Here is a 27,672-nt window from a genome sequence, read left to right on the forward strand (position 1 = left end):
GTCCCAAAGGCTTCTTAAGTTTTTGTCTCTAAAGCAAAACAATGATAAAGATTAGTCCAAATCCTCCTTAAATCTCCACTGAAAATAATTTTCATGTGCCCTCCCCAACATTGACGTACATGTAATAAATGACCAAACCAATTATAACTTTCTTTTTAAGCCAAAATGAAAAATTACAATTATTTCCAGTGAACTAAGCTAGAAAATGAGTTTCTTCCTATTTGATTGTAACCATTTTGCTGGTCCAGAGGGGAATCTGTTCATGCAGTACAGTTTATTCAGTCGTACTTGACACAGTATGGTTCAAACTGTGAATTCAGTTTAGTACAAGTGGGTAAACGTCTTGGTGGCAATCTTAACACTCAGTATGCACACAACGCGGTCAAAATAACAACATATCAAAAACAGAGCATACACACCAGCAGCTGTACTATAGAACAGTTCTTCATTTCTATAAATCATTACAGAAAGGCATTTAAAGCCAGAAGTGGGCGATTTTGAATATTTTTCTAGCTTTAAACTTTAAAATCATTCAAGCTCTAACCCGTGATTGGCTTGCCTTCAGTAAGTTCATTTAGCATCCTATTTATTGACCAGCTGCAAGTGTATAGTGGATTTCACCCCTGGCTTGATGCCACAGTCACAGGGAAATGTTCCTTATGTGAGTTACATAACGAAAGGTCAAACCCAGACCCACAAGCAGAGCCCGATAGAGCTCAATCAGATGCTATTCCATTGGTGAGTCTGCAGCCGCTCGCCAATCGTTTCAGGGGGAAATAGATGCAGCGTCCCTCATCTGTATGACACAAACTCTGTAGATACTATAGATGGAAATGAAAATCCTCACATACCGAATTACAATCGCGTGTTCTCTCCTCTGTGAGAAGGAGGGTCTCACCATTCTCATGCATACTCAGGTTTCTCCCCTGGGGTTGATTAAACCCAAGCAATGTTGAATCTGGCTGAAAAAATTATGTATTCAGAAACCTTTTCTCGGGAAAATAATCCCTAACATCTTAAAGTGGCTTTGATGTAATATCATGTCTTTTCCTTCGGTGAAAATCTGCATTTTTATGAATACAGCGAAAGCCTTTCCTTCTAATTTGCTGCTTTCCGACAAACCTTCACTTGTGCATCAAACACAAAATCTTATTTCTTTCTGATTTGGCTACCTGTACCATGCAACACAGAGGTCAATAGTAACGAGTTACGAATGGCACTGTACAATGTGCTACGTAAGGTATTACTCACCACAACATTAAAAATGTATAGTATATGCCTTCCACTTCTTTCATATTCTCTACTTGGTAATGAAAAAAGTCATTAGCCTTGCAGCTGACAGCATCAGCTAAATGTCTTTATCAGTGTTTTCAAAGTCATTGGTATGCTGCAACTCTTCTGCTGGGTGATTGTTTTGCCCACAGAGATGTCATCTACCGTTTAAAAAAATAAGCGCTCACATGGAGCTTTTAATAAGATTAGGAACTGCATTTTAAGGAGAAGTGGTCTTTAATCAACCTTTAATACATTTTTGAGAAGACAGATCCTAATTGAATTCTGGGAGTGACCTAAAAATGCTGGCTTTGTTGTCGAGAATAAAGTTTGCGCTAAGAACAAGTAGCTTCACAAAGTATTTCCTTACACAGATGGACAATGACTGGGCAAATCTCTCTGAATGGTGAAGCGACCACATCTGCCTCCATAATTCTTCCATGTCAAAGCACATCAAACACCTTGTGCACTGTTTCTATGTACAGTGTGTGACGCATGTGTATGGAACTTTATTTTCATGCAAATGTTGAAAAGCCTTGCGCTGCATGCATCTCTGTGAAGCGCCCGTTCACGAGAATTCCTCGGGGTTAGCGTTTGGAGCGCTTCCGTTTTGGATTTTGGGGACGCTTTCATTGCCTCCATTGATCTCCGAGTGGCGAGATGTGATGTAACTTCTCTTCCTGGCAGGGAGGGAGGGCTTCCTCCCTGAGCCAGCTCCGGCGCCGCCTTCGCCCTCGGCGGGGTTGTACACCACCACCATGGTGGTGTCCATGCGGGACAGCGTGTACATGCTGCTCTGACGCGTTGGGTGCAGACGGGTGGATCTGAGTTCCAGCTCGTCGTAGCTGGACACCTTGATGAATGGACACCAACGGAAGGCTCTCTTGAAGCCGGCGCGAAATCTGACGGCACGTCGAGAAGATGGAGGGAAGAGATGCACACAGACAACATATGAAAAAGAAACGGTCTGTCTGCACCTGCCGTCCAGTACTTTTACTTTGAAATACATATTGCATGGATCATTGTTGTCATTGCCTACCAATTCTGTGTAACTCTATGACAAAACTGAAATGGATATTGAACCAATCATATTGCCCACAGAATAGCATAAATTGATGTGTGAGGTTTTGCTAGTTTCAGGCAGAACAAAGAACCTTTTTTGATGGTAAATTTGCAATATAGAAGGCTGGAGGAAGTGCTCTGGAGATCTTAAAAGTAATAGAAAACAGAAATCTCAGGAATATGTATAATGAAGAGAACAAGTAAAGATCTTCCAAACGTGACTGACTAATCATACTTTATTAATCTCCTTGAGGAGATTCCTGTTTTTTCCACATTGACCAATCCTTTTCTAGGATGCGGAGCTGTGGCCATGTTACAGCGCTCCGGGGAACTGATGGGGGTCAAGGGCCATGCTCATTAATCCACAGTGGTGACACATCAGCTGTGCGATTTCTATCTGCTCACTCCCAATCGCAAGCCTGCTTAACTTCTAAGGCACCACTGCCCAAACGTTATGGAAAAAGCAAATATGAATATGAAGAAATCCAAATGGACTATTCCCCTTGCCTTCAGAGTATTAAAATCAGACTGTGTGTATTCAGATGTAAAAAATGTGTTTAGTAATTTGCATCAAAATCTCCAGAAAGTGACAAAAATAGGCCATTTGTTGTTGTATGTTGTTGTAAAGCAGTTTTAGTTTGTGGTTAGTTAAATTCTTTGAATTGATTAACAAGTTTCACTTCGTCTAGCTTGAACTCTTCATGCCACCATTTTCTCCCATTTATTTTATATTTTCTGACATTTCTGATATTTATGTTAGGAGGAAGCTCCTGAACAAAATGTATACCTTCAGTCAGAGTTATAGCAGTAGTTGTTATAATGGACATTTTGAACCTTCGGGGGTTAGTGGTTTCTCGCCACACATGAGTAGTCGTGAAATGATTGGATTCCTGTGTCTTGTCTGTTTTATTTTCTTTCTCTGTGGTCTTTGTTTTGTGCTCCCCATGGTGTGTAAATAGTATTTGTCCCTTTCTCATATGAGCCACTTCTCACTGACCGAGAAGCAGGGTCTGTCTCTGCATTGTAATCGAACCCAATGGCTTCCTCCTGGCCCAATCTGTCTCATGAATGTCACATCAACACCTTCCCTTGTTTGAAAAGTAAGGTCATGGTTTCGCTTTAGGCTTATTTTCATGGTGGACATGGAGAAGAGCCTGATTTATGGTGGATCGTTTCGAATTGTTTAAAGTCAAAACAATTCTGTCCGAGATAATAGACATCAGAGAAATGTCTAAACTTCAATCAATAAAATGTCATAAAATTCTGCCTTTTTGACCAAGTCCTGTTTCTGTCCCAAAAGTTAACTTGTGCTTTGCAAATAATTTCATTTTCAAACGGATGCCAGACAGTCCTTGACCTTTCCACCCATTAATGATATCTGATTTTTGTTTTCTCCTCACCTATCTAAAAACCACACAAGGTATAAATTGCAATGAATAAAGTTGACGTAACATAACAAGTACTGAAGGCTGCGTTTCTCCAAATAATATAATGAATATAAGCACCTTTTTCAAGGTTTAGTTTTACAATGACTGTGTCCACGTATGCCCTTTTGAGACAGTTTAGATCATATGTGCTTTATTGGGAAATCAGGTCCTTCAAATATTCATATAGACGATGAAAACATACAAGCAGGGAGACTGACAACTGTGTCCTATTTGAGCAGGCATCTAAATACCCATGGAAGCTTCAATACAATCTTTCTAGTGTCATTATCAAAGTGAGACCCAATCTCATTATTAAGACTTTGCATTAAAGACACTGGATAATTGTGAACAAAAATTTAAATATGACAAACATGTTGAGCCATGTCCTTCGATAGGACCAGCTGCCACTGTAATGGAGACATAAAATGAGCAGAGGCGTCCAAACAGACATTTTTAATTTCTGTCCTGCAATCGAGAGTCATGGCTCACCTATTTTGATCGCGATTGTTTACTTCAATAGAATAGAATTGAACTAATATACACCACCTTTAGTGAGTGATTTTGCTCTTTGCATATTTTTCTATATGTGGCTCTTAATGAAAAACATTTGGTCAAATCCAGAAATGGAGCATCCTTAACATCAGAGAAAATTTGCTTATTGAAGCATAAATAAAGGCAAAGTCTTGACACAGTATCGAGTGGACAGCTGTGTTACTATTGTTTAGATCAAAACTTTCTTTACAAAGATTAAGGCACTAATGCTGCTACATTTGTTTGTCTTTTGTGTCTGGACAAGATGTGTACACGCTACACCACCTTGTTTTTGTGTACTTCCCGCAAACACATACTTCAAAAATCATTCAAACTGTTACACATCTAAGTCACAGTTAAAATGTAATGTTTCAGGCAGGCACAGCGTTGATTCTCCTTCAATTAAAATGCAAATATTTGTTACTGTCGTAAACCCACCTGCTGTTGAGGCAGCAGTAGATGATGGGGTTGTACATGGTGGAGCTCATCGCCAGCCACAGCACTGACAGGTAGACCTGCTGGATGTACTTCCACTTGTTCAGACGCTTGTTAAGGCCCGTCACGATGAAGTAGATGTGGTAAGGCAGCCAGCAGAGGGCAAAGGTCACCACCACAATGATCATCATCTTCACCACCTACAGCGGAAGGAGCGAGAAACGATGAGATAAAGAGAGAAAAAAAAGTCACTGACGCCACATGCACAGGCTGAATATACGAGGAGAAGGATATTAGATAAAATGGAGAAAAGACATCCGGCCTCCTTCCACTGTGATACCATCTGAAGAATGATGGCTGTTTTGCAGGACAATTATGATTCATGTATTTGCACGGAATTTCCTAATAACAGCGTTTGGGCAGCACCTAGCAGCACCTACAACAAACAGATGCATCTAATTGGGAGCAGAACAGCACGTTCCGGTTCCACTGATGAGATACCGAGTCACAGCGGAATCCACGTGCACATTTCATGACAAGAACATGAGCCAGAAAAATTTGGAATTACACCTCTCACAGACAGTCAACGCAGCGGTGTGTGTTTATGATCGGAATCGTGAAAAAGTGAAATGAAGTCATGAAGTGAATTAAAGAAAGTGGCGAGTGAGGAACGGAGCTTTCATGAAGCTGTTGTGCTTTTGAAGATGCTGTCAATACATTTCCTACTCATTATGCAGGTTGAGTTTCACAGACTTGTAATCTTTACCCCAGGGTTAATTGAAATCCTTCATTTGGCAAGTCTGAACAATATGTTTAAAAAAAAAAAAATAAAAATCCATTTTGCAAATATGTTAGGTTTATGTTGTTTTAGCAACAGTGGCATCATTTGGCATGTTGGAAAGTTGTTAGCGCTGTTGGCTCCCGGCATGAAGAGCACTGGTTTATAACTGTGGACGTTGCATGTTCTCTCTGTGTGTCTGTGTTATGCTGATCCAAGTGCTCTAGCTTCATTGAGAAATCCAGATACGGGTCTGTCGGGTCATTTGATTCAGCTTTTTGTCCCAGGATGGTTGACCGTGGCAATAATCATAGACTCAGTATAGAACAATGATTTGCCTGTGACGCAATGAGGCGAATGTCAGCGTAAAAGAATTCTTAAATGAATATATTCAGCAGCAGACTCATCACCTTGAACTGAATCTTGACCGTATCATCTAATTTAAACCTTGTCATCTACAGCAGAGATTATAACTAGCATTATGCCAAACAATATCTCCAGATATCACACAGATATGTCTTCACATTTTCTATTATATTTTAATCGGAGAACATTGTGTTGGACTTTATCTTGGCCACATGAAGTTTGCCTGCATCACCGCTTTGGAGTTTATCTCTCCATTTCTGTGCTTTTTGATGAAGTATTTAAGACAAAACAATATAGGAAATGAATCTCACAATAAGTTCTCACAATGTCAGAGTTGTTAAAAAAAAAAAAATAAGAATTGTTTTGTCAAGTTTTATTGGTCTGTTTATAGTTAAACTAGCAACTACTAATAAAATAATCTCTCAACATATTTCCAATCATTACTTTGAAAAAAGAAAAAAGTGAGCATAATCATCTGAAAAGACTCAGACAAGTATCTATCAATGTTTCAGGTGATCTTTTTGTGTCAGTCTTCAGTGAGCTGCATCTGGGTGGTACAAAAATCCATATAAGCATGTGGGTCCCCAGAGACAAGCTGCAGAGGTGCTGCGAGCAGTCACACGACTGGAGACAAAGCAGACATCATCGAGTCCCTCCTGTAATCCAAACAAAAGTCTTGGCACCCTCGGTTTTGAGTGCATGTTTCAAGGGAGTTTATGATATTAACACAAACTGTGCGAGGTGGCTGCTAACCGGTGGCAAAGTATTCAATCAGCATTTGGGGCTTATTGGCAGTTCACACATTAAACGTTTCTATTTCGATCCTATCAAAAGATGCATTTACAAAAAGTGATAGTGAAAAAGCGATGATGTGACTAACGACTTGTGTGAAGTGTAAACGCATGTGACGCGCACTGCCGCCAAACAAGGGTTTGAGTCTTTTAAAGGAAGAAAGCTGAGGAGGAGCTGATGAGCCGTGAGTCTGTTTTACAGTGTTACTATTATCAATCAGAGCTGTTTGTAGTGTAGCAGCTTTTTTGTGTGTGTGCTTACAACTCCCGTGTCAAATGCAGGCAAAGCGTGTTTGGGTAGTTGTTGATGAAGTTGCTGACAAAGTATCAAACACTTGTCCCCCCCCCCCCAAAAAAAAAGAACAGAAAGTATTTCACAATGAGACGGAGAAGCAGACCGAGATAAACAGGCAAGAAAAAGAAAAAAACAGACACGGAATCAAAGCTAGGATTACAAACTGAGGACAAAATGTTTATATACACAATAGAGTGTGACGAGACAATGAGGCACAGTTGAAAATACTCAAATAGTAATTATCAGGTGAAATGCATTCAGGGTGGAGCAACAAGACACTTGAGATGATGGGAGAAATAACAAAAAGGAACACAGGCATGGATTTTTACATGTAGAGAACCACAACATAAAACAGGAGATGTGCAAAACATAAACTAAACATGAACCGAGACATGAAACTCAAGTGAATAAAACACAAGGGAAGCACAAAGGGGAATAACACGAAGACACAAACAAAGTACAACATATAACACCAAGGATGTGAGAAACATACGGATAAACACACAGACACATTGATAAAGCTTCCAAGAATTGAGCCATTGTTAAAATGCAGGAAACAAGCTTGGTATGAAAATAGACAGAGAATGTGGACAAATCGTTTTTTTTCTGCATTTCTATGGGCTGTTAGAGGCTGTTATACTGTGAGCTCAGCTCAAAAGACTATCTGTCAAGAAATATGATACTGGCTGTCTGCTATCAATCTTCAGATATTGACATATCACCATCATTTCTTGTCTTTGGTCTGAAATGGCCATATATATGCGTGTGTATAAAACAAATCGTCAATCTATTCATTTCAAGTTCTATTTTTCTTTATACAGTTTCTTTCACACTGAACATGATGATTAATACGACATAGTTGGTAATATATGCATTTACAAAAAGCAAAAGTGTTTTTGCAAAGCAGACTGACACTGACGTTTACAGAAAAAGCTCCGTACTCGAGTCGGGAACTACTTTCTGTGGTGCACTGATACATACGTATTTGATGTCCTAGAAAGTGTTTTTCACAGCAGGTTGGCATGATGACGTTTGCGTTATTGACTCGAAAACACTTTAAGAGCTCATTTTTATGATAATGAAAACATATGCCATGCTGAGTGACTGCAGCTAAATGCGATTCTGAGAGTTTGTGTACAATAATGACAGACACTGCCTACACAGGACAAACTCATGTGAGCTCTGCTACACGAGTGGCACTTTTGGGTTTCTTGATAATACTTTCAGTAAAAGCTTAGCCTGTGACATCGTTTAAAAAAAAGCTAAACTTCAAGTTCATCAAAAGATTCAACTTGTAAATAAACTTGAGGCTGGGAGACACATTTGCTGAGAGCTCTTAGGCCTTGTTTAAACATTCCCTATTTAGATTGACAGTGATCTCTGGAGTCCCCTTTACAAATTATGTGTATACACACGGGGTATTAAAACTATGTGTCTGCTTCACCACGCACTCTTAGAGATGCTGAGAAGTCGACTATGTACCCCACCGGGAAAAAAGTGTGAAATCGTGAACATGAGGACGCTCCATACAAGAAAAAATAAGTCTCACTGGGTCTGTACGAATCACATAAAGACCTTCTTGACATGCTGGCAGCGACACGTGAAATCCTGTGTATTATACACTAACAGTCAAAAACAGCAAAATAAAATGGAGCGTTTAGTTTTAGAAACCCATAGAGATTTATAAATGCAAGTCAAGCTTATCAAGGTGATGTATTAATGCTTATTTTGTTTGGAGTTAAATACAGCTTGTGCTGGCCAAAAAAACATTTAGGTCCAATAGGTAGACAGACTCTGTGGTCTTTTTCCTCACATTGCTACATTAACGCTACTGAAAGGATCTCTGGTGAGAATCAGACCGAGAATGAAAAGAGACAAAGCTTCTTCTCAACACATACTAGCTTTCTTTGAAGCGAGGAGAAAATGGAGAAGGACTAAACTTGAACACAGAGTGGCATGCTGAAGAGAGGAGAGAAAATGAGGACTCGCATGATGACTTTTAGGCTTGATATCGATCAAAACTTTGATTTTAAGTCCTCGAAGAAGATCGCAAGAAAAGAGGTATACAACGTAAGTTATGCTCAGAAATATTAGTGACATTTATTCTTAAAATGAGCTGCACTTTGAGACACAACGATGAAAAGCTTGCTGCTTGATAAAGCATTAAAAAAAAATCTGCAGACAAACATGAAGCTCAGTTTGACACTGGCTCATAAACACCAAAGAAAGAAGAAATGTGATGTAAAAGTACCAAGTTTTAGTCATGCAAGGGCATCGAAGTTGATGTTATGCTCCAGGAATATTCGTGTGTGGACAAACAACAGCCTGTTATGAGGGGAACAAAAAAAACTTCAGCCAGTGAGATAAGAAGAAATCTTATTAGAGGGGTTGACACCAACTCGTTCATCAAGAGGGCTAATTAAACAAGAAATGTTGACAGGCATGAAAGCAGACTTTAAATCAGATCACACTAGTCACTGGGATTAAACACGATGAGCCATGAATAGACAAAAAAAAAACAAATAAGCATCAAAGTCCCCCCCCCCCCCCCCCTTCAAAAATAAATGTAATTAACAAAGTTCTACTGATAAGAATTGTAATGTCTGTTCAACAAACAAAGGCATTTGAATATCACTTAAAAGGAAATTAGTGTAGATGCCTTAATAATGCCATCGCTGGCCTGCAATATGCAAAAAAAAAAAAAGAACAGACTGGATACAATAATGAGAAGATGGTAAAATGCAAAAATCATTACTGAGAAAACAAGCACAAAGAATATAAAATGGAAAAGTTGCAGATTGTTTTCCTTCAAGCGCATGAGCGCAGAAACATTTTTAGATCAGCAGGTCACAGAAGTTAAGAGTCAAAACAAAAACCAAATCTTGTTCTCGGATTATAAGAATCGACAAGTTTTCACCAAAAGGTTTCATCCAAGAATACTATTTGACTGAACCGAAGGTCAATACAGAACTAAAACACACAAGTGCTGTACTATCACAGTTGTTACTGAACTGTATCAGCAAATTCATGTGAAGTTGTCTGTGACATGTCTTTTTCCACTTTCCCAATGTCCTGGTACTATATAAGTGCATTTCAGAAGTAGTCTGTAAAGACTCCCCAGCTCTCTCAGGTCATCTGGCATTGACTTTTTAGAAATATCAAGAGTCAACTCCAAAGCTGAAAAGCAGGTTTTGCTTTATTGCTCCTGTGTGCTGCAACGGCCTGAAATGGACATCATTTATTGTGTCTTATTGTCATAAGCTTGCCTGTCCTCGGTTTGTCCTGCCATTTGCCCTGTGCTGGGTGGGACATTCTCAATCCCTCTGAACCATCGTCTGAGTCAAGCGGGTCAGAGGGTGGATGGGTGGACATTAACGATGCGTCCATATTGCTTTTTAAAAGGACGGGCACAAGTATGAGTTTGAAGCTATAGCTACTTCCTGAAGTTTTTCTCAAAGTTTCCAGAGAATTCGAACATATTTAAAGGCGTCCTCAGTTACAAAAGTCTGAAAACTATGGTTGCGTTTAGGAAGTTACTCGATATCCTGCATTTATTTTGCATTTTGAAATCTCAACGGACCAACAAAATATATGAAATTGAGATATAAATGTTTTGAAAAATCCTGTTTTAAGAAATATTTCCTAAGGTTTGTTTTTTGTTTGTTCAATGTACTTTCAGTTCACAGTGATTAACTTTTAGTTAATTTTGATGCAGGAGGACTGTAGGGAGTACACAAATTAAAAGAAATGTTTTCATTATAGAGTTCTTGGAAAAATTTGAAAAGTTCAACAGTATCTCCAATTAATACAAAAACAACATCATTAATTTCTCATGCCCTATATAACGTTGATTTAAAGTGTTTGGTGAACAATGAAGCATGGATGAATGTGGCAATCAGCCGCAGAGCGCCTCCTGTCCCAGTGTTAAACACTGGAGAACAAGAGGGACCTGCAGGGAGGGGAGCAGAACCTTTTGCTGCTTCGCCTCCTGCATCAAGAACCCCTAACACTCGATGTTTCAAACATCCAATCGTTGGGAAACTTTTAAATCCCACCTCGAAACTTTAATCCCAAACATTTTTGTTGTTATCAGCTGTCTTTTATTTCCATTATGCAGAGTGACTTTGAGTGTCATGAAACAAACTCCACTTCTCAAAGACAACTCACATCAACTCATCCTAATGTTCTATTGGCTGCTTGACATTTCAAAAAAAAAAAAAGTTTCAGGTATGTTTTGTGACGATGATGTTGAACTATGATTAAAATAAAGTTGATTGACTTTGATGTTTCGACCTCCGAATTGTTCAAATATTCCTGTGATTTGGGAAACTACTCGGAGTCCTCTCTTATTTCAAGTCACAAAACATATGCTTCTCATCTTCTAATATATCTGCCCTATTCCCGGACAAAGCGTTTAGGTTGTACTGTCTACCCGATATTAGTCACATGATGGAAGTAATTTAATCTTGATGTCATAGAAATCTTCTCTGTCTGCCTGATTCACGGGTCTGCACACATCGTGTCCTTCCAACATCCTTTTACATCCTTGAGAGAACGAAATGCAACTGAGGGCAGAACAAAGCAACTTAAAAGCATTGATAGAGTGTGTATGTGTGTATGCGTGCGTGTGTGCATGTGTGCGTGTGTGTGTGTGTGCGTGTGTGTGAGAGAGAGAGAGCGAAAGAGAAAGCAGCTTTCTCTCTATTTCTTACATTTTCTGTACAGTGCTGCATTCTGAGGTTGGCGCATTAGAGTTATAAAAACATTTTTTATCTCTCGATTGCAATTACTTTCTGTTGCTCTGTGACAAACCATCAATCATAAATACACATTTTATTGGTCAAAACCCTTCTACAGTAGTAGGAGTATTTATTATAACTGCAATCATAAGGCTGCAGCTTGTGTATTTTCTGCAGGAATAACAGTTTGTACTCCAGATGTCATCTTGGCTTGTTAGAGTTGGCGGGGCATATCAAAAGGCAGGAGAAACCTTTCCTAAAACAAACATAATTCACGAATAAATGAAAATTGAAAAGGAAGAAATAGATTGCAAAATAAATACGATGTGGACATAAAAAAACCCAAGTCTAAGCCAAATAAGCAGAGGCAGAACATGCTGCATTCAATTTTAGTATAATGCCTCATTTAGAATAATAGAAAAATACTTTGATGCTTGTACAATACATTCAATTGCAAATGTGAAAGAATCTAAGAGTGCACCATTAGAGAGCCTCGGACGGTTTTCCAATTAGACAAGGCCGTGAAATTCCTACATCAATGGGCTCTGACAGAGGACACAGAACAAGAGATAAATGAGGAACAACATATTGGAAATTGAAATAGTCTCGAATCGACCTCAAAAGGACAGTGTCATACCTCTTTATACAACTCTTAGAAAAAATAAGTTCTACACTGGAATAATAACAACAATGACACATGAATGGCGCTAAACAATAATCCTTTGTAGAAAGGGTCTACAACAAAACATATTTTACCTACAAAAAAAGCAATTTAACTGGATAATATCTGTAGAATTTACTTTTTCCATTTTTGCCTCTCTGTACCACATTTTCTGAACTGGAGGAGAATGTACTGCTTGGGTGTGGAAAAGAAAACTTATCTAAGATGCCTTTTGTTAGAACTGTGCTTCGATTGCTGAAATATGGGCCATTGTATTGTGATTACTAGGTTTAAACGGTGCATTAGGCAGTACACTTTGCAGAAGATCAAAAGTGGTCAATTAAAAATGATTTCGAAAATGGTCATATCATATTTAAAAGTTTCACGAAGAAAGGAAAAAAGATAGCTATTCTTTCTGTGAATGCTGCTAATGATAATCTGAAACGAAATATGACTGACATTGACGTACAAGGACAGGAAGGTGAATCAAGAGGAAAGTCTGTCTCTAACTTACGATATAATTTCACCACCACAGGAGTTACTTTACTGCTATGTGACCTGTGGCAGCTCAATTAGTTCCACTCCATGTGAACAAACAATACTTTTTGTAGACGTGCCGCAAAAGCACAGCAAGTGATCACTGCATTAATGGTGGTGGTACTTAGAAAAATCCTTTCTAATGATTGATACAAGCACAAAAGGGAGCCTCTGGATATCACGGCTGCTTTATAACAGCTGCTCGCGACAAGTCAATCTACATCTACAATCAACATTTGTGCCAGATTGAGCGAGAGACATTTACTGAGTATATAAATTTTAACAAGATGACTTTTATGAGGATAGCAATTATTTTTTATAGGGAGGGTTGTAGTGCCAAATTATGTAATAATGGTGCAATATGTAATAGATTTTTAACTCACTGTGTAATAACGCTGCATTTTGTAATAATCTGCCGCATTTTGAAATAAAATTCTTGAACGTATTTTGTAATAACTTGTTTTATATGGCAATAGTTATTACGAAATGTATTTTTTTTAAAGAAAATTTTATAATTTGGTGCATTATGTAATAAACGTTGCCCTTTATCCATATAAATGGTTCTGAGTTTAACAATGAGAAAAAATTAAGATTCAGTTGGCCTAGAATTATATGAATGGCTGTAAATCACGTTTAACTTTTTAGCTCACCTGCCATTGACGCTGGTAGATGTTTTAAAGTAACAAGCCAATCAGTATTTCCACCAGCCATTTCTGTTTTCTTGAGTAAATGAAACCAGATTGTTAGTGCCACTGAACGCATTTAATCATTTAACCTGCATTTTCTGTAATAACTGTTGCAATATGTCAGAAGTTATTACAAAATACGACATAATACGGCGCTACAAGGGTATTGGATGGATGGATGGATGGATGGATGGATATGCAGTATAATTATGGAACCAGGAAAGGTAACCAGGGAAGACCATTGCAAGCAGCTGACTTATTCCTGCAGGTACTATTAGTAAGGCCATTTTTGTCTGAGTGCAGCACCTAAAGTATTGATACTCAGTCCCACTTGTTAACTACAGATTGGCAGCCTGCACCAAAATTGCCCCATAGAAACATCACGGTGTAATCTAACGGCTATTTCATATCAATCCTACAAAGAGGACAAAGAGAACAAAAAGTAGGGTGGCATTTTTCTCTTTAAATGTCAAAGGGCGGACGAGGATTACGTGCTCCTTTGTTGATGTGAACGTAAAGCATCCCACCTGAAATATACAACCGGTGATGCACCCCAATTTATCAAGCAATTACACCATTACATATAATGGTTGACAGGGAAAGGTAACAGCACGATGGATTTTTTTTCATGATACGTCGAGGTAATTACTGAGCTTTCAACAACATGTGAGCAGAAATGCAATACAGGCTTCCTGGCCTATAGTTTCTAAGTCAAGATTAGAAATAAATTAGGTCAGTCACTCTGGAATGACTTGCCAGAGAAGACGAGGTTCGAAATATTTTCACTTTTAACTTTTTAAATCAATATCCATCTTCTCTGCCGTTTCACATGGTTCGGGCTTACTGGGTGCTGGAGCCAATCGCAGCTCGGAGAATGTGGCCAGGCTTTCACAGGACAAGGGGAGAGAAACTCACATGTTCACATCTACGTACAATTTAGAGGCACTTTAATCCACTTTAATCCATAGTCCAGGTATGTGTTCCAATCACACAGAATACTGGGAAGAGTTAATGCTTACAGAATAACGCGCAATGTGCAATGTCATTTACAATGTCATTTACAATGTCTGAAATCCTTTATTTCATTTATGACTGCGTCATTGTGTTTGAAAAGGGTGTGCAATTTGGCTCAGCCCTTTGAAATGCTGTTGTTTCTGAGCTGAGAGGGGTTCTCAACAACCCCCCCCCCCCCCCCCCCCCCCCAACTCTTTTATTTACAGGCTTCGTGACGACATATGTTCTGTATTGAAACTCTTCTTTCAATGCTCTCTGAATTTCTGTTGTATTTCTTTATCCTACAGCATTGGTTTTGAAATCTCACAGGTGGATCGTGTGCTATTCTTTTTCCTTTTCCATATTCTAATTTAAATACTGTAGCACTCTGTAGCATGTTCAACACCTTCCTCGACCAGCATGTTCATGTGCTGCATCCATGGCAAACACATAGCAAATAAACACTGAAACAATACCATTTCAAGCAGATCATTCCTGTATAAACTGTTCCTTAGGCAGGAAAATCCCCAGTTTCAATAATTCTGCTTGCTTGTGATATCACCGATTATATTATTCTAAATGCTTAAATGCAAGCGAAATGAAAGCACAATCTATTTGCACTTGCTATAGGGCATACTTTTTACATTTGGGCATATCTTCAGCTGTCCAGTTGGGAGGCATCGCAAACCAAACTGAATCAGTTGACCAACTGCACTTGGTCATACATTATGCCTTGAAAGACAGTTTGCTCCTTATCCAAGTATCCCCATCAGTGCATGCTGTTTATTAGAACGAAGTATGTTCCAAAACATACTTCATCCAAAATCAAAGTAAATCAAAGCCCGGAGACCATATCTGAGGTCACGAGCCTGTGCAAAACTCCCCAACAAAAAAGGCAATTGAGTCAGAGGGATTGCCTGCACTATCTCAAGAAGATGCACAAGGATCCAAAACTAATAAAAATGATGCAGGTAGATAAGAGGGGCCTTCATTGCTCAGTGTAATGTGTTATTGTTTTGTGCAAGCCTTGCAGCAGATTTCATAAACCACAACATCTGCACATTTTTGTCTTGTGTAGTAAAGTAGAAGATTCTCTCAATCACCACTGTGTTTTACTTCCTAACTAAAGCAAGGCAAAGTCATAGAAAACATATTAAAATGGTGCTAACTTGCTCTTAGGAAGCCAAAGGTTATGAAACTCTGACAATAATGACATTTTTAATACATAAATTTGATACCGAGTCCAAACAAAATGGTTTAGGGGCTGGTTTGCAGCAGTGGATTGATGTTTCTTCATTACTTCATTAAATGATGAATCATTTGTTGGTGTGACAGCAGAATGAATCCCACAAGCAATGCTGAGCGTGACACAGTAAAGACCAAATCGAACAAATAGTTCATCTGAATGTAACTGGGAGGCGAAGCAGAAGAGTGACAGATGAACGGGTTAATAAAGAAAACAAATTAAAGCAGAACTGGAGGGGAACTTTTTGGTCAAATAACATTGTTTTCAGACATCTTCCAGTCCGATAACTGTAGTTATACAAACAATGTGCAAATCCAAATATGTTAATTTATGGATTTGTTCATATTTAAGGACCTTTTTTCTCATTTGTTTTACATAAGACCCAAATATTACTTCTGCATGGTACAATAACAGCACTTCAAGCACTGAAGAAATGATTTTAATAATATTTCTAAATTTCAATCTTATTTTTTTCTATGTCTGAACAAAGTGCTTTTAGTCCTCAGGTACTAACAACCATTGCGAAAAAAGGGACAATGAAGACAACAGGAGGTTAGAAAAAATCAAAGTGCTTCACCCATGACATATGACACAACATGACATAAACCTGCAGTAGGTACATTATATTCGTATGGGCTCAGGAAAATGGTACGGATTCTATTATTGCCTGAGGCAGCCGGTGGTGAGAAGAGCGAGCACAGCAGGCGAAGGAGCATACAGAACATAAAATCCTAAACTCACAAACGAAAATCACCGGTCCACATTGTTAAAATGACCTTTCAACACACACGCGCGCACACACACGCACACACGCACACACACACACACACACACACACACACACACACACACACACACACACACACACACACACACACACACACACACACACACACACACACACACACACACACACACACACACACACACACACACACACACGCCTCTCTAACCTCAGTTGAGACATGTCCAGCCAGTTTGGATTCTAAGACTATTTGTTATGTCTGGTTGTCAGTGTGGCACCGGGCATACACTGCAGCTTAACACTGTTGTACCTCATTTGTGGAACAATCTGATCTTGTCAGGTAATCCATTGAAACCATTACATCCACACAGAAACACTCAACAACACGCAGTACTTCAGACGTCAACAGGAGGGAGATGACCGATCGATGGTGCTTATAGAACATGAGTTGAACACACATTGACTTAAAGAGCTTTATGGCCGCATTATGACAGGTGATTAGTGCTGCTTGCCGGACTGACATTTCAAACATACAGCCTCAGGCTGGGGCATGGATGAGCACACCTGGTGTACAGTGATACAGCAGAATACATATATAAATATGGGATTAATTTTTTGGTTCAATAAATATAAAGACAGCGTACACAGTGATGGTGGTCTTGCTGCTTATCACCTTGTAGATCGGTTATGTCAACCAGGAAATTACATTGAAACACCAGTAAATTCTGTGACAGGCCCTCCCTTCACCCACAGTCATCTGGGATCAGCTCCATCCCCCACGCGAAGAAGTATTAAAGACAGTTGAGGGATGGACCAGCAAATTCTTCAGGAATCTTGAGAAATCATAACTCCCTTCAATGTTCGTGCTTGTACAATACTTTCTGCTTTTTTATACCATCAGATTCAATTTTAGTGACCTTGACTACAATCCCCACAATATTGAGCAGGAAGTACTTCATCATCCCTGTAAACGGTTACATCAAATATAATGTCTATCTGTGCAGGTGAAGATCACAGTTACACAATTTCTTTCTGAATGATATACTATAGGATTGCTTTCTAAAGATGACTCCCCCCTCATTGTGCATAGCTCCCATTCATTTTGTTTTTTTCTTTGCCTGGCATTACCGTGTTTCTCTATGTGAAAAGTATTAACCTGTATTGTTAGAAAGTGGTATTCTTATTTGTATCTTTGTAACTTGTGACACCCGACTTGCAAGGTGCAAGAAGTGGTAAAAAACGGGGCTGCACAATCTGTTCCTTCAGTCTCTTCTCACCTTCAGCATTGTGTTGACAAGTTGCATTGTCGCTGAGCTATCTGGCCGTAAGTTTCTTCACTGTCACTGGTTTAAGATTATATTTACTTATGAGTGACTGGTAAATAACATCCTACAATCCACTTCAATGAAAGCAAGGAGTTGGCAGATCGAGCAGTTAAATTACTAATTATGTGAAAACCGTTGGTAGAACGAGTCGTCTTCATTTGGTTAAATCGCCACCTTCACGTGTCCATGTGACAAAGTGTGGACTAAACTGCTATACGAGAAAGTAACAAAGGCAGTTTAATCATATGTGGTAAAGGTTTGAATGTCAAACTCAGTCTGTGCTGATTAAACTTATATCGAATTATTACCCTCAGCCGTTGTTCTAATGTGTGGCAGCTGTGAAATGTTCGCCAGAATCGAATAGCCGGTGAACTGACACACAAGCGGCCATTGATTGCTGACTTGAAAATAAATCAGGATATTCTGGATTCATAGAGTCTCATTTGAGGATGATTGTTGAGTGCAGGCCACTGAATTATTCAGAAACATTAAGCAACGACACAGGCAATGAGCCATACATGTATCAATCATGACCACAAGCAGTGATATAACCTTTATAAGTGAACAAAGATCAACTTAATGCATGATGTACTTTTACAAAATGAAAGAAAGAAAATGGGTATTATTACAGGAATATTATAAACTAAAGGAATCTCCTCATACACAAAGCAGACTTCCAGTGTGTGTGTGTGTGTGTGTGTGTGTGTGTGTGTGTGTGTGTGTGTGTGTGTGTGTGTGTGTGTGCTGTTCTGATGTTTCCGCTCAGTTAGCTGAATTTTCTTTATTTAAAGAAATGCGTAAGGAATCTGGACTACAGTAGATAGAAAAGCTTGAGAGCCGGCCAGTGTGACGCTTGAGCACTTTGCCTCGGGGTGTTCTCCTTTTTCTCTGTAGAGTCTGTGAACACTAACCTCACAATTCTAATGTACCAGCTGTGTGACTGAACCATAACCCCTAGAGACGAGGGCAGATCAGAGACTGAAGATAAAGCCTGATTTTATTAAGTCATCATTAGATTGTTTTGGGTTTTTTTTTAGCTGAAATAACCAGAGTCTTTCCCTAAAACATGTCTCCACATTATACATGCTCACGCTCACACATTCACATATCCATATCCACACTCAGATGCACAAATATTCAATTGAGTTATTGATCTTAAGAACCCCCAAAAGACCAATTTTCTGTCAGGAGGACTCAGAAATAGTGAAAATCGTAGAGAGGTTAATAGTGACGTTTAGGGGGAAGGGGAAAGTCAAACACAGGAAGTTGGAGCCTGTACTGAGTGGAATCAATTCTATAGGTGTTTGACAGAATGAGAGCAATTACTGGAACACGAAGGGAAACCATACCGCAGTGTCAAAAAACTGTGAGCAGTAATGTTTTCCATTCAGGTAATGCGGCACACTGGTCTCAACACTGGACAACCACTTACTGGTTTCACAAGGCAATTTGAAGCACATCATTCAGTGGCGTCTTGTCGGCCACGATAGGGAAGCTTGGGCCGCAGCAAACCGTGTGTTCACATCTAACATTTCTAATGAGGCCTGGGTAGAAGCTGCAGTGATTTTCATTGTCCGTTAAATCACAATGCCAGTAGCTTCAGTGCAGGATGTGTGTGCTTAAGGAAAGATCCAGGTTTCCCTGAAATTGTGTTTGCTTTAGTCCGACACTTGTTTAAATGACTCGGCGTAAAATAGATACACAGGATTTGTGTTTGTGTCCATGTGAACTGGCTGTGAATGAAGGCGGTTCAGCTATTTAAGAATCTGGGCCCGTTTCAAGCTTTTGGGAAGATATTCATAGTGTTGAGCAAATGTTTGTTTGTTTGAGCTCATTTGAGGAAACTTCCAAGATCAACGATTCCACAAGTTTTGATTTATTCCTTGAGTTTGTGCACTAAATGGGGAGGAAATAAAAATCTTTATTGTGTGTAACTTCCCAATGCCTTTAACCACACTTCTCGATTTCCTTGTCAACGAAGATAAATCTTTTTTGTGAGTCTGGTCGTACATTTGGGGTTATAAGAATGTGTGATTAATGAGCCAGATCCCTGATGGCACAGCAAGACAAATATTTCCTAAATATCTACATTTGGTATGGTCTGTAGTTTGGAGGCAACCAAAAAAAGATTTTTTTTAATCTCGTTGTTTTTCGGTAAGGACGTTTTATGCTTATACTTTTGAAGATGATGATGTTCTTTAATGAGGCAAAGAACACAGTGTTTAATTTTTATCTCAGGCTGTGCATAGAACAAAGTACACAGACGAATGGCCCACAAATCAAATGTACATTTGGCCTGAGATCCAGACCATGAACCAGACCATTCTCTCTCACAATTAAAAAAAAAATTAATCCTGAGGTTCCTGCAAATACACCTCCTTTCTGTACTTTATAGAGTTAAAAATGTCCTAAAACTCACTCCAATAAAAACACTTTACATTAAATGAATGAGTCTGATAGTGGATATGAGGAACACAACAGAAATGAAGATTTAGAAAGTGATGATGGTGTAATGTGCCAAGAATCCATAACCATGCAGTTCAATACTATTGGTAATAAAAACATCCCAAAAGGACAATGATGCTGCAGGAAGTGTCACGATTTGTTTGTCTTTATTACTCCTTCGTGACTAAGAACTGTGCTGTAAGATGCGCTGGTAGTTCTTTGTATCAGTAGTAAGTTTTTCACTGTAACAAACACGTAAGAATGAGGAGCATTAGGAGCCCAAAGGATAAAAGCTGGTTTCAGAAATGTTGGTCTCAAACTGCCTGCAGATACTGGTGGTGACTTTTAGAGTGTGTACCTGTCTGGATGAAAGAACAAGCACTTGACTGACAATAATTGACAGTCACAAAGGTTGTGCTATTTAGAATCAAGGTTTCTTTCCTTGAAGTGTGTGACAGGCCAATACCTGCTGCTTACTATTGACAAAAGCTATCATTTTTGCTCGCTGCAGTGTGGTGGAGCTGAAGATTTATCACTACCTTTAAACTTTTCACAGCCAACACAACTTTACCTGACTTTTTGAGCTGAGTCCACAATAATGGGGTTTTTTTTCAGTGGCAAATTGAAGTAATCTTTCTCTCTTTCTTTACCTGTAACAATTGCAACATCACCTTGTTATTGATGATGTGTATGAAAATACTATTTATGTTATCTTTTGCCAACTTTCATTTGAGGATGATGAGGGAGACTTGCACTTGCAGCAAACATGGTCTAATGAGTATTAAAAAAAAAAAAACACTGGAAAGCTCATATAATGTTAATTTGGTTAATTTGAAAACAGAACACTTTAGAACATTTTATTTTTCAGACCCAAAACGTAGCAAACCATCACCTATCGGAAGGTGCTGTAATTTCAATGCTGCAATGTATTATCAGAATATTGTTGTTTCTCCAGGTTGAGTATCAGCAGGATACACTTAACCAACTGTCATAAAATGCAGAATACATCAAACATGCACAGTTAATTTGCTATGACGGCGTTCTGGGATTCTGGGACACTTCTGTTCAGTCGCAGTAATTAAATCAACTGAGATAGTAGCTTAATTCTAAATCCTACAGGTACACGTATAGCAGCAGAGAGTGCATAATTGAGCACAGCAGCTGCCCAGTGATTTTACCCTCAAATGAACACAATACATAGACAAATTATTTTCCCTCAAAGACAATATGCATTTAAATAGCTTATTTGCCCATGATATGTTTTTCTTTTCCTCTCCCCAACACATACTGTAGTAACATAGTAATTATTTTAATCAACAGAGGTTTCAAATGGAGCGAAAATGCAGATTATTCCCTCATCTCTGTGTTTTAGTGTCAGGCATGTCTTGGAGTTATAGTTAGAAATGCATGCTTACCTTCCTTTTAGCCCGCAGCTGTCCATGATAATTATCAGATGAGTCTCCAGGGATCTCGCCTCCCCAGAGCGTCACTCCCACGATGGTGTAAGTGATGCCCATCACCACCAAAGGCAGTACGTAGACCAGAACTGTCACTATGATATGATACCTGGTGAAGGAATCAAGACAAATGGATGAAAAATTGATACAATATAATATGCTTGTAATCAAACTGCTGGTATTTGTGCAGAGTGAGTTTATGTTATGACAATAGTATAGTATAGTATAGTATAGTATAGTATAATATATGACAGGAACACAGAAGCAGAGAAATCTCGGTGCCATCAAAATTTTCCTTCACACCCATACTCATTCATCATTTTATGAAATTAATATTTCACAAAAAACATTTGCTGTACAAGGACACGTTCATTCTAGACAGATGTTGTTAGATGTGGTGGGGAGGAGGGGGGGGGGGGGGGGGGGGGTTCTCTCTCTTTTCTAACCTGAGGCAAAACCCCTCCTGATGCAAGCAAACTGACGTGGACTGTGATGTGAAGACACAAATCTGAACACAGACAGAGTAAAATCCTAACAATAATAGATATTTTTATGATGGTATAAAAAATAATCCATGAATTGATACTCTTACGAAATGCACCTTGAAAGAGAAGAAAACATATATTTGGCTTGAATAAATGGACGTGCGTGCGTGTGTGAAAGTAACTTATCACTGCTACTCTCATTTAAAATACGCACAATGTCCAATATATGGCACTGATCCCTTCAAATCCAGAGTTTCCCACCCGTCTTCAGCTAAAACTTCAATCCCTCTGCAGAAAACACAATTTCCTTTGAGAGCATAAATACAACAACACATACCATCTCACATAGGTCACAATGCAATATGACTTTATTGAATACAAAGCCATACAACTAAGGTTAGGGGATGCAGAATGTGACTGAAGTTGTCATGCGGGGCCAGCCTCTCACTGGCTTCATTGAATTAGATCCACGACACCTCAAGGAGGGATGTGCAATCCTCGCAACCCCAAACAACTCACCTCAATTTACCAAATGCTCGTGAATTTCTTTCAAATGAGATCCTTTGTTTCCTTGTGATGACTTGCCTGTTCACCACAGCATGAAGCAGCTAAACTACAATCCACACTTTTTTGGTATTCAAGTAGTATTTGGTACTTTGGTAAAAAATAAATTAAAATAAATATTCAAACAGGCTCCAGTGGAGTTAATTTGCCAGTATTTTACCACAACCTTCAGCCTCTTTTTTAAAATAGAGTCCCTGTGGTTTTTGGGTGGTGCCAACAGAATTCAATCATATTCAACATTTCATATTTTCATATTTGAAGGTACAACAATAATTTTGTGACCGTTCAAAGTCTCAGTTACATTCAGAGTAATTACACATCAATGGGAACACAATCCTCGATTTGCTCACATAGCACCTGTTGCAGAAATACACAGTAGCATAAAAAAAAAAAAAAATGTGATTAAAGAAAATGACTGAAACATACAACAAAGTATTTAGTGAAAACATTGATGCAACAATTTATCACGGTTGCCAACTTTCTTGCTTTGAGTTGGAAAAAGGACAAGCTTAATGCAACTCGAATGCAGGAAGCATTAAGATATCCACAAGCAGTCAGACAGCCGACTGACAACACAATTGTCATTTTCTCCCGATTATGCAGCTCCGTCTTGCTCACTTTATAATGAGCAATGATTTTCAAATTGTACGACATGATTATAATCACCTCGTATAAGCATCTAAATAAGTTGAGCTGCATTGAACTGAAAGTGATGCACCAAATCTGCTGGAATGGGATTAGTTGCACCACCTTCTATCAAGGCGTGTTTCTTTTTTGGTATAAACAAGGAGATTATTCTCACATGAAGGGATCATCTTTCATGCGGGGCCAGGCCACATAACACAGGGTCCTGTGGGGCAGAACCCGGACAGTGGAGAAGTAGCAGAGTGGGAAGGCCAGAATCACGGCCAGGCTCCAGATACAGATGATGACTCCCATGGTGGCCTTTGCAGACAGACGAGGCTTCAGAGGATGGATAATGGCCATGTACCTGCAGCAAAGAGATAGGCAGCTTAAAATTTATGGAACATTAACATTAAATACTGATAAACTTATTCATTGCATGAATTTGTAGTAAACCATAAACCCTATTGTGATGCATTATTGCCTTGTGATGTTGTTTTTAGGGGATGTTTCCAGAGATGACAGCTTGTTGCTATCTAATACCAAATATTATCTTCTACATGTGAGGCTTCAGAATGTGAGCTCCTCAGTTACATCGCAATCTTATACTGCTAAATCCTTCATCTTTAACTGATTTTTCATGTCCCCATGAGCAAGTATGAATACTGTTTTACAAGAGGAAAAGAGAATAATACGAAATGTAAAAAATTTTGTGTGACACTGTGTGAATTTGTTGTATGAGACACACGATATGTATGTGATCAATAATTCATTTAAATCAAGATTGAATAATTTTAGTTTTTTATATATATATTTGAAGTTATGCTGAGATTTTCTGTAGCCAGCCTGACTGTGCCTGATAACATGATGTTATTTAATATTCAGGGAAAATCACGGGCGAATCGTTCCAACAAACACTGATGACATTCTGTTTGAACGACACAATAAAACACTGAAACCTGGCCAGCAGAGGATGAGCCACAGGGACCCACTTAGGATGCAACCCGGCTTTTCCAATTGCAGATCACACAGGCTTAGAGATGCTAATTCAATCACTTTAAGATAGTAAAGAATCATTTGAAGATGGAGACATTATCTACTGTAGTGTCTTAGAACCTCAGTGAATGAATTTCTCTGGGGGGTGGGACACACAACAAAGCCACCTTGTCTTTTCCTGAGCGATTGCTTTGCACTTATAAAATCTTATTGGGCCCTTTAAGATGTCCAATCAAGTATGTGCCAGAGCCGCAAAGTTATTTAGGCTCAAACAAGCAGCACAATGGCTGCTGATCGAACCCTCTGAAAGACAGTCACACTTGAATGAGCTAATGGAAGGATTTTACCTGTTCGTACACACACACACTCACACACACACTTGTATTTTATATTCAAACACATCGAAGCACATTTACCTCAAATCACTATATCAGATCAGCTTAAGTAAACTTTGGACTACACCTGCAGAATAACAAAAGATTTCTTTGAATGATAAAAAAAAAAATAAAAAATCAATACATAAGTAGTGACTTTGTGAAAAGTGGCACAGAGAAGAGTTCAGACAGAATGCTGTTTAGATGCCAGGCCACAATGGTATGACGTTACTAAGCAAACGCTGGCTCTGTCACCACCAGCAGGGATTACCTTGGATGAGATTTCTGGTGTGAATAGTGACACATTAGGCAAACAACTAAATGCCAAGAGTTGGCTTGGCTCACCTTAGAAAAATAATCAAATCTTTCAGTCACTCATTTTTACTCTTATGAAACAGAAAACTAATACTGTGGGTATTCCATATATATACATAAAATGTTACAATACAAAACATGTTGTAGTTAGTGTTACCTTTCACACAGAAACGTGCTGCGTTGAAGGCAATGCCCAAAGAAACACGCAACGGCTGAGAGACTTAGCAGGAAGGACATATTCACAGATGATCACGAACTGTGGCCTCATGCCATTTCAAGACATCAGAGTGGAGACAACACTACACTGGGGTTACGGAAAGCATGACCGGAGGTTACATCTACATCATGTAGGTCATGCCAATGTTCTCTTTCTCAGTGCACGGATGACAAACTTGAATGGACACTACAGACCAAAAATACAAATGCATCAAAGTTGCTCCAGCGAGGCCAAAATGGGCACAGCCTGGGGATATCCGTTGTTCCGATTGTGTGTGTAAAGGAGAAGCACTGGAGGAGGAAAACACCTCACACGATATCAACTGCACACTGTGACACATACTGTATGTGTGCACACTGCACCCGCCGCACTTGCTTACAGCTTTGAAATGCCTTTTCTCTTCAATATGTACAGTCTTAGGCTGCTTCATTCAACAGATTAATCCTTTGATTCAAACATTATGACGTTTGATGGTCCACTGATCAGAATCAAAGGATGGCTAATGGTGCAGAGTGCACCTACATTGCTGGAAATCACAGAGGCAGCCAAGGAGGAATAGATGAAGGAACCAGGACAGAAAGAAAATACAGTAAAGCAATGATAATAAATAGTCTGAGTGCATGTGACAGAGAGCAGCAGAGTCTGAGCATGTAAAAGCTTGGAGGAAGGGGTTATCTTTTCCAGGGTCTTGCCACATACAGATTCTTCAACTGCAACATAGACTCTGTTAACAACAGCTTCGGTCTCTGATTCACTGGCAATGAAACGTAAAATTAAATCTGTGCAGTAGGTCCGTAGTGGGTGAGATTGCAGTCACCCTGCTGTGAAACTGCCTTTCCGGCACAATAATGCAAATCACAAACAAGTACCGACGTCTCCAGCGGAAATGCAAATAAGTGCACATTTAAAACAGCGGGAAGGAAAAACTATGACTAAATAGTGTGATGGCAGAGCTAAAGATGCCAGCAGTGAACTTTATGAACTCCCTATGGAAGGCAAAAGTTCATATAAACGACTTTAATTACAACAGTCTTGCCAAACAGAGAGCAATTTCTCATCAAGCAAGAGATTGCATGCAGTTGAGATTTGTTTTCAGGCACAATGTTCCATCACTGCTGGTGGAACACAGCAGAGTCCAATGAAACAATGATGAACAAAATGTCCTAAGAAGGAAAGAAAACTCAAGTCATGTAAATAAACATTGGCAATTAAACTGTTTTAGTGACAATGATATTTTTCCTACATATACCGTCACCTGAAATATTCATGAGTTGTGTTTCATATTATTCGTTTTGATGAATGAGAATGAGTACAAGAAATATTCTTCTTAAAGATGGAAAATCTGTAACTGTCATACCTCGCGGATAAAAAAAAATGCATTCATACACTTGTGCATAATTGCATTTGTGGTTTTGTAGTGCTTCTTTATCATATTTATATAGACGAATTACACAATTACTTCACGGAACACGAATCAAATCATCTCCACATCACTGATTGGGGCTGGAGTGGATGACTGGGGGAACTTGGCATCACTGACTAAACATTATTCTTGCAGTGTTTACCTGTCCACGGAAATTGCAGTCATGGAGTAGATGCTTGCAAACACGGATGTCACCGGGAAGAAGTTGTGGAATTTGCAGTAAGCTTCCCCGAAGTACCACTCCCCGTGAGCAGCGTAGATAAAGTTTATTAACGTGTTGAACGCGGCCATCGACGCGTCAGAAAACGCCAAGTTGAGCAAGAAGTAGTTTGTCACCGTCCTCATGCGTTTGTGGGCAAGAATGATCCATATCACGATGAGGTTTCCAAACACCGCAACCGCCAGCACAGAGCTGTAGGCGACGGACCAGAGCGCGACGCGCCACGGCGGCTGCACAAACTGGTTAGTGTAGTTCGTGGTGATGTTTGATCCGTTGTGTGGAGCTGCCATCCTCTTCTCCTTTTTTTTTTTCTGCTTTTTTTTTTTCCCTCCCCTCAAGTAGCGGGCTATGTTGTTTTAGTGGTCGTCTCTACTTGTTTAAGTGCAAAGCTGGAGTGTCGGTAGAGGAGTGCGTACGGGCGCCATGACGCGCGAGTTAAACTGCCCTAGAAATACGCATCATTTGTCCAAGATCCCGATCTGCACCCATCCCGCACTTTTCAGCTCAAAATTAAATAACACGGAGAAAGTGTGCACGAAACAAGTATCCTTCAGCGCCTGTTGAATGTGGGTGTGAAAGGACAGCCTCTCCTCCTCCAGCAGCAGCAGCAGCAGCAGCAGGCAGTGCGCCGTGCGCACTCAGTGACGCACAAATGGCACACAT

General features: G+C 39.3%; 1 protein-coding gene across 1 annotated transcript; it reads right to left on the reverse strand.

Moving 5' to 3' along the window:
* Positions 1-262: 262 nt before the first annotated feature.
* Positions 263-27,672, reverse strand: tacr3a (tachykinin receptor 3a). Its single transcript, XM_080464585.1, has 5 exons — positions 26,932-27,672; positions 23,643-23,831; positions 21,750-21,900; positions 4,731-4,927; positions 263-2,174 (listed from the first exon to the last, which is right to left on the reverse strand). Exons 1-5 carry the CDS (start codon positions 27,297-27,299, stop codon positions 1,841-1,843), a joined length of 1,239 nt encoding a protein of 412 aa, XP_080320711.1. The 5' UTR covers positions 27,300-27,672; the 3' UTR covers positions 263-1,840.

Source organism: Lipophrys pholis (assembly GCF_963383615.2).
Source record: "Lipophrys pholis genome assembly, chromosome: 5".
Classification (NCBI taxonomy): Eukaryota; Metazoa; Chordata; class Actinopteri; order Blenniiformes; family Blenniidae; genus Lipophrys; species Lipophrys pholis.

Bases quoted from the DNA above. Each gene is read 5' to 3' on its own strand.
- tacr3a (XM_080464585.1), bottom strand. From the start codon at position 27,299: ATGGCAGCTCCACACAACGGATCAAACATCACCACGAACTACACTAAC. The intron at 4,928-21,749 runs GTAAGCATGCAT...CTTCCGCTGTAG, and splicing joins AGCTGCGGGCTAAAAGGAAG to GTGGTGAAGATGATGATCAT. The intron at 2,175-4,730 runs GTGGGTTTACGA...ACGTGCCGTCAG, and splicing joins TACTGCTGCCTCAACAGCAG to ATTTCGCGCCGGCTTCAAGA.